The 7,939-nt window shown below is 52.3% G+C and overlaps 1 protein-coding gene across 1 annotated transcript in view; it reads left to right on the top strand.

Annotated features, from left to right (window-relative positions):
* The window catches only part of PLXNA1 (plexin A1), a 103,592-nt gene that overhangs the window by 70,482 nt on the left and 25,171 nt on the right, over nucleotides 1–7,939 (top strand). Inside the window, 7 exon segments of the mRNA XM_008632237.2 lie at nucleotides 1–140; nucleotides 1,023–1,116; nucleotides 1,598–1,837; nucleotides 1,995–2,138; nucleotides 2,846–3,080; nucleotides 4,445–4,587; nucleotides 7,070–7,326. The exon segment at nucleotides 1–140 is cut by the window's left edge and continues 10 nt beyond it. Of these exon segments, the coding sequence (XP_008630459.1) occupies nucleotides 1–140; nucleotides 1,023–1,116; nucleotides 1,598–1,837; nucleotides 1,995–2,138; nucleotides 2,846–3,080; nucleotides 4,445–4,587; nucleotides 7,070–7,326 (1,253 nt within the window).

The following is a 7,939-nucleotide window of genomic DNA, read 5'->3' on the forward strand; positions in this document are numbered from 1 at the left end:
ACCCCCCCAGGGCACACCCCCGGCGGCTCCCCCATCCTCATCAACATCAACCGGGCAGAGCTGAGCAACCCAGAGGTGAAGTACAACTACACAGAGGACCCCACCATCCAGAAGATTGATCCTGAATGGAGCATCAACAGGTGAATCGCAAGCAGCTCGTGGGATGCATAGGGGACTGTTTCCCACATGGATTTCCTGCTCCTGATGGGCACATCTCAGTGCTGTGATAGCTGCCAGGCTGCACTCCAGAGATGTGGCAAGAGGAGTGTGAGCAATGGCTTGGCACCAGGGCCCTTCTAACTCCTGGCCTACAGTGCTCAGCCTGGCAGGGGGCAAGAGCAGAGAGTGCTTTGGATCTGCTTAATTTCAGCTTGACATTTGGCAGCGGCAAATAAAATTAAAATATTTCCCATCGGGGGATTTTTTGAAATGTTTACATATTTTTCTAAAAGGTTTGAATTGGCTGGAGAGGAGGCGAAGGAATCCATTAAGAGCAAATGCCAAGGGAAACCTTCCCCAGGCTGTTGATGAGGAGCGAGCTCCCCAGAGGCATGGCTGAGGTCTCCAGGACCACAGGGCTTTCAACACCAAGCCATGGAGAAAACCCGGCAGAGTTCAGCCTGTCCTGTCACCCGCTGCCTCTGTGGTGGAGAAAGGGTGGCAGAGAGGAGCTTGTACTTTTTGAGATGCTTTCCTGTTGTGAATGCTTAGTTCATTCAAGTCTTTAGCTTGGGAGCCATCTTCAGACCCTAAACCTGCACACAGGGTGGGATGTCAGTGTTTATTACCAGGTTTTATATCTCTAGTTGGCCCTTGGGTCAGCTGAAATGATTTGACATTGGTGCATGCCAGGTCCTGCCAGCCATGCAACAAATGGGTGGGATAAGACATCCTTGGGGCATGGTGGCTCACCCAGGCTGGGGCAGATGGGCATCTGGGTGGAGATGATGGCTGCTTCCTTCCTGGCACTGGGGATCCAGTGCCAAGCTTCCTTTCCTAACCCATTGTCTCCATGTCTCTAGTGGTGGGACATTGCTGACTGTGACTGGCACCAACTTGGCCACCATCAAAGAGCCCAGGATCCGGGCCAAGTACTGCAGCTCTGAAAGGGAGAATGTAAGTGGTGCTGGCTGGGGCTGGGGGCAGAGCACAAGAAGGAGGGATGCTGTGTGCAATGCAGGGCAGAAGGTGCATCCTTTGCCCTTCAGGTGTGATGGTGTGGAGAGGCTGAAGTCCGGGGGCTGCTGCCCCAAAGAGAGGCACCGATCTCTCTGCAGACCCTCCAGCCAGGTGCTGTCAAGAGAGGGTTGAGATCTCATTGTTCAAAACTGGTAGGAGGTTCGTGGGACATCTATATGATATTGACAGAAAGAGGCCATCACCAGTGACATCTCGCCTGCCACCCCTTGCACATCCATTTCAGACAGGAGTCTGTCTTTGCCCTGGGGTGGGATGTGATGCCTGTTGATAGAACAGAACAGGAGATTCCAACTCTAAACCCTGTGTCCAGAGATGCTGCTTGCAAGGGATTCTTGTGGGGTCTGACCCTGACCACCTTGTTGGGAGTGGGTCTGACCTCGTTCCGTGCCTCCTGCAGAACTGCACCGTCTACAATGACACCACCATGGTGTGCTACGCTCCCTCCATTGACAACCCCGTGCGGAGCCCTCCGGAGCTCGGCGACCGCCCGGATGAGATTGGCTTTGTCATGGATAATGTCCAGGCCCTGCTGATCATCAACACCACCAATTTCGTCTACTACCCAGACCCTGTCTTTGAGCCACTCAGCCCCACAGGGATGCTGGAGCTGAAGCCCAGCTCTCCCCTCATCCTCAAGGTAAAGAGTCTGCACCTAGGAGCAGAAGTAGGGACATGTCCCTCTGTGGAGGTGGCCTTTTTTCTCTCCTGGAGCAAAGATTTTGCCGTGTGTTGGGTTTTTTTAAACATTCTGCATTGCATGAGAACTGACAGTCTCATTCCTTGTTCCCTCAAAGGGCAGGAACCTGCTCCCGCCGGCCGCTGGTAACTCCCGCCTCAACTACACGGTGCTGATCGGAGACACTCCCTGCACCCTCACGGTCTCCGAGACACAGCTCCTCTGCGAGTCCCCCAACCTCACTGGCCAACACAAAGTCACAGTAAGTGCTGACACTGGTGCCTCGGCTCCTCGTGTCTCCTGTGTCTCAGAATTTCAGTCTTTATCCCAGCACCTTTTACCCTGCTATGTGCTCATCCTTGAATAAGGACCAGATAGTAGGTGTATGTGCAGGAGCATCCTCAGGAGTCATCTTCCTGCTAACTAGGCATCTCTCTTCCTAATTACATGTTTGGTAGGACCAAATACATTGTCACCCCCCCTGCACACTCAGCTTGGTGTTCCTGTGCCCTGGCTGTCTCTGGGTGCAAGGCAGGGGGGATTCCCACTTCTCCCCTGCAGTGCTGGCACATGCTGTAAGGCAGGCTCCTTTGTTTGTGGGGTTGTAGTGCAGCAGTGCTCACACTCCAGGACTCTGCCGTGTTAAAAGGGACCCAGCACAGTCCTCCCCAGGCTCCCCATCTGTGGGGGAACTCGCTTTACATCCCATCTGTTACTGTAATGTTGTCTGAATGAGACATCAAACTCTCTGCCTGCTCCACGTGCACTGCCAGCATGTGTGCTGCGTGCCTTTAAAGCGCCTCGCGCTGCTCCGGCCCTGCCCCTGCCATGCCTGCATTTTTCCACCTCCTTTGTGCCATGGGCTGGGAGTCACGCCCCAGTTTCCAGCATGGTGGGCACAGCAGGGAGGGATACCTGTGGCACATATTCCCTGACAGCAGGTCCATTTTTTCCCCCACCGTGGTGCAGATCAAGGCTGGAGGGTTCGAGTTCTCCCCGGGGACGCTGCAGATCTACTCAGACAGCCTGCTCACCCTGCCCGCCATCATTGGCATTGGTGGCGGCGGTGGCCTGCTCCTCCTCATCATCATCATCGTTCTCATCGCCTACAAGCGCAAGTCCCGGGATGCTGACCGGACCCTGAAACGCCTCCAGCTGCAGATGGACAACCTGGAGTCCCGGGTGGCCCTGGAGTGCAAAGAGGGTGAGAGATTCCTGTGCCATCAGTATGGGGGTCTTGGGGGGTTTCTTACTGCTCCAAGGCTTAGTGTGCTCCTACCCTTTCCCTGCTGCCTTTCAGAGAGGGAATGGAAATGAGAAAAGCTGCTTTGTTAGTGGAAGTGAACTCATTTTAGGGGGGATTTGAGGATTTTTCCAGTTAAGAAGTTATTTTCCATTTCTCCAAGTGGGAGAAAACAGAGCAAGGAGGGTAGCAAAGGCTTCCTGTGAGTGGGCAGTGGATCTCTCATTATGTGACAGACAGATGCTGTGAAATTGGACAGAATTCCTTGTATGATACTGCTGATAAAACCTAATTGCCCATTATCCCCCTGAGCTGGCTCCAGAGGCCCCGACCCTGCCAGCCACAGCCACAACCAGCCTGGATGCTCCGAATGAAGCAGGCACTGAAAACAAGATAATAAAAAGGGGAAAGAAAGACAAACCCTTTGCTCCCCCAAGTCCCCATCCCTTCACATGCCTGCGGATGGCACTGGTGACAGGGAGAGGGGAGGGAGCTGATAGAGGGGATGGTGTCTTGTCTTCCACAGCTGGCAGATAAAAGGATCTGCTTTTAATTAAAAGGCACAATCTCTTCCCTGCCTTTTCTCTTTTCTAGTCCCGCTAGTTACAGATAAGATAGCACGCCTTTCAAGCTGACGGTTTGTTTTTTCTCATCAGGCTGACGAGCCTGCAGTCCTCTGCCTGGCTTTCAGCTCCCTTTAAAGTACTGTTAATTTGATTTTTCTGAGGGTTTTCTACCCCCACCCCAACCCTCTTCCCTGGTGCATCTCCAGGACTCTTCTCCCATCAGCTTTTCCCTGTAGGTGCAATTAAAGGTTCAGGACCCCCCTGGATCACGTTCCCCCTGGAGTCACAGCTGCCTCTGCTGGGATCGGGAGGTTCCGGGGTGGGTGTGTTCAAGCTCTTCTCTCAAGTAGTATTTAGGTCAAAAAGAAATGAGGACAATCTTGTGATTTAGGCTAATGTTTTCCCCAAGAAGCTCTGTTTTTGTTCAAGCCTTGCTGTTCCCCCCTTCCCCCACCATCCCTGGGAGTCTGCAAGTGCTGGGCAGGGGGGGATTTGAGCCCCCTGGGACCTGGCAGTTCTGTTCCCAAATCTGCCACTTGATTTATTCTGGGAATGTCATCCCCACACTCTGCAGCTCAATTTCTCCATCTGTGAGATGGGGACAGCAATCACAGCCTGCCAGGAAGAGGAATGCTGAGAATATTCACACCTTGGGGGGGTCCACCCGTGGGGTGCTGGGGGTGTGGTGAGGGGCTGAGTGCCAATGCTGCGTGCTGAGACTCCAGGATGTGTTGTTTAATTCTGCTTTTCTCACCCCAGCCTTTGCTGAGCTGCAGACAGACATCAACGAGCTGACCAACGACCTGGATGGGGCTGGCATCCCCTTTCTGGATTACCGCACCTACGCCATGCGTGTTCTCTTCCCGGGGATAGAAGACCACCCCGTGCTGAAGGAGATGGAGGTGTGGGTCTGTCTGTCTGTCTCTGTAGTGTTTCACATTGGGGATGTGCCTCTGCACAGTCCCCTGCATGAGTCCCTGTGCCCCAGGGCTGGAGAGATGCTTTGGTTGGATGCTGGCCCGGTGCGGTGCATCTTTCCGCGTGGCAGCCGGCACGGATGTGGACCGGCTGCCAAATGGTTACTGCGCTCTCTGACATTAATATCAATATTTATATTAATATCATTGCTGCTGTCATTTTCTACAGCACTTGCTTTATTCAATTGGGTTTGTTTGATGCCTGACCGGTCGCTCGTTTTTAGCAGGGTTGTCTGACATCGCCTGCTTGCTTGGCTCCATTTCCTCGTGCAGAACCCATTCTTGGCATCCTTCCTCTGCTCCCCAAACCAGCTCCTTCTCCTCTCCTGGCCTCCGCACCTCTGTATAATTTAGTGCATGCAATTGCACAGCAATTGCTTCTCATGTGCTGGGCTGCTGAGGCCACTCTTGGTTAGAGGAAGGAGGGGGGTGACCTTCGCTTCCCCTCACTGCTGACCCAGCACAGTAATTAATGTCGACGTGGGCTTCACAATGTATTTAGGAGAAGTAATTGGCCCTGGTGCAAGATGCATGGTCACTAATTACAACACAACAAGCTCTTACCAACTGCAAGTGCACGTGCTGGTGTTGTACACCAGCATGGCTACGGCATGGGCCCTGGCCTTCGGCCTGCTCTGTTTCCCCAGTCCCTAATCCCAGCTCTGGAGGGTGGTGGGGACCCTGTTTCCATGGATTTCCCCTTGCAGCTCAGGTTTCCGGATGCTCAGAACCAAAGCAGGCGTGTAGATCTCCCTGGGGCACAGTCCTTCCTGTCTGTGCAGATGCCTGGCTCTCCTCTCACCTCTGCTCTTGTTCTTAAAGATTTTCCCTAAAGAGGGAAAGTGGAAAGGGTATCAAGAAGGGTATCAGAGGAGGAATTTTGCATTTGCTGTGTCAGGCTGGGTGGACTTTGTCCACTTCCAGCTCCTAACTCAAAACATCCTGCTTGAGAGCACACCAGCTCTGCCTGGCCTGGGAAGCAAGGGGTTAAATTTGCGAAGGGGGAAAAAAAATCCCCAAAAGAGATTAAATAAAGCAACTACAGTTGTGTAAGCTTCATCTAATTTAATCAGGTTTGCTTTTATTTGTCTCTTTACTCAGAGTGTAACATTAGCTGTTGCAAGTGACGGAAGGAAGCGGTGCTTGCTCACGCACACGCTAATCCACAGTGAGCACCGGTACCAGCTCCCTTCCTCTGCAGGGTTTAGGGGCAGGCTGGTTGCTTTGTGAGAATTTAAGCCTGATTAAATATTTAATTCAGTATTGTTCATTTATTTATTTCTGCTAATGATCAGCAAGTTGAACATGGGGGCTTAGAATTGACAAGGACTTGGTGGGAAACAGGGTTTTTGTCCAGCAGGAAAAAGTGTTTTAGAGAGGGAAGTTACAACTGTGAGGAATTTCACTGAACTGAAGAGCACCAATCCAAAGTTTTGATTGAAGTGAAATGATTTGATGTGTCAAAACTCTGTTCTTCATTTTGAGTTGGTGTTTTGAAATGAAAAGTGTTGTTTTATCTCCAAATACCGACAAGAAGCAAAATTTTATGCTCATTCCCCCAGTCAGGAAGACAAGGGGCGGAATTAAAGAAAAATGGATATTTTACCACAGGAAGGCTTTTATTCAGAGGAAACTATCTTGTCTAATGGGAAAACGGAGTATTGTAAAAATATTCATTTCTGGTAACGAATGTGGTCAGGGCTGGCCAGAGCTGGGCTGCTGATGGCAATGCAGGTGTGAAAGTATCCCAGCCCAATCCCTGCTGGGTCCTACGTGGCCAAGTACGGCCAGAAATACACCTTCAAATGTCTCATGAGTAAAGGAACTGTTTCAGGGTGTGTCTGCAGTGGGACAGAGCCAGATTTCTGCTATTATTTCCCTATCTGAAATCCATCCCCCCAAACCAGGTGGGTTTGCTGCTGGTGGAGCTCAGGGTTGTGGCTTTATTTGCTTTCTGTGTAATACCCAAAGCACATGTTGCAGTGACTTGGGCGGGAATTGAGCTGCTTGTTAGCTGAAATTGAAAATTATAATTTGTGTGTGTGCTTGGGAGAGAAGGAGTGTTTGTTTATGGGAGGGAAATGTGTTTATGTGTCTGCACACAAGTGGGAGAGAGTCTTTGTATGGAAGGGTGTGTCTATATAGACATATATATACATTGATGCCCTGAGAGTGTGTTAACCTGATGCTGGGATTTTACAAACTAGATAACACTTCTGGGGGAACTGAGACTGATTACCAAAGGGGAAGCTTGGTAGTAGGGAGAGACCAAGTCCAGCTGCTTCTTGACCCTTTTTCATCATTTCTTCTTGTGGGATTGAGGGTGAATTCAGGATGGTTCAGTCCAGCCACCTTCTCGTCAGCCTCCCCATCATGCCTGTCTCTCAGCTTTGCTCTATCCTTGCAGGTCCAGGCCAATGTGGAGAAGTCCTTGACCCTCTTTGGTCAGCTCCTGAACAAGAAGCACTTCTTGCTGACCTTCATCCGCACTCTGGAGGCCCAGCGGAGCTTCTCCATGCGGGACCGTGGCAACGTGGCCTCGCTCATCATGACAGCGCTGCAGGGCGAGATGGAGTATGCCACAGGGGTGCTGAAACAGCTCCTCTCCGACCTGATTGAGAAGAACTTGGAGAGCAAGAACCACCCCAAGCTGCTCTTGCGGAGGTGAGTGCTCCCCTGAGGGGCTGGAGCTGGGGGACAGTGCCCAGGCACTTCTGAGTGCAGTGACATGAGCTGGTGTCCTTTGGGGATGCCGTCAGAGATGGCTTTGGTGTTGGCTGTGGCAGTGAGAGAACTGTCTTTGGTCAAGCATTTCCTTGCTTGTCTGTCTGCAAGCATGAGAGGGATGTAGGACCACCTGGCCCCAGCCAGCTCAGGAGGCACCCGTGGGATGTTTTCACTCCAGTTTGGCCTGTGTGGGCTCATGTTGCCTGGGAAGGAGAGAACAAGGTGCTCGCCAGCTGTGCAGGCTGGTGCAGGGAGGGTACATGCTGGTGTCAGGCACTCTGGCGTGTTGCTGTAGGTCACCTGGAGAAGGGAAGGTGAGCAGGTGGTCCCCCCCATCTCTTGGCATGTGGGGCAGCGCTTGCCCTGCCTGGTGACTGCATGGGTGCCTCTGTGGGCTGGCAGCAGACAGGAGTCCTCCTTTCCCCACTCCCTCCTTGGGGCTTACCTGCCTTGCCGGGCACATGAGGGTTTTCCTGGGAAAGTCACTCAGATCTCTGCAAGCCGGGAGTCTCGCCGGGGCTGGGGGGAGTGCAAGCAGGAGGCAGCCTCC

This window comes from Corvus brachyrhynchos, unplaced genomic scaffold, assembly GCF_000691975.1.
Source record: "Corvus brachyrhynchos isolate BGI_N302 unplaced genomic scaffold, ASM69197v1 scaffold4, whole genome shotgun sequence".
NCBI classification, from domain to species: domain Eukaryota; kingdom Metazoa; phylum Chordata; class Aves; order Passeriformes; family Corvidae; genus Corvus; species Corvus brachyrhynchos.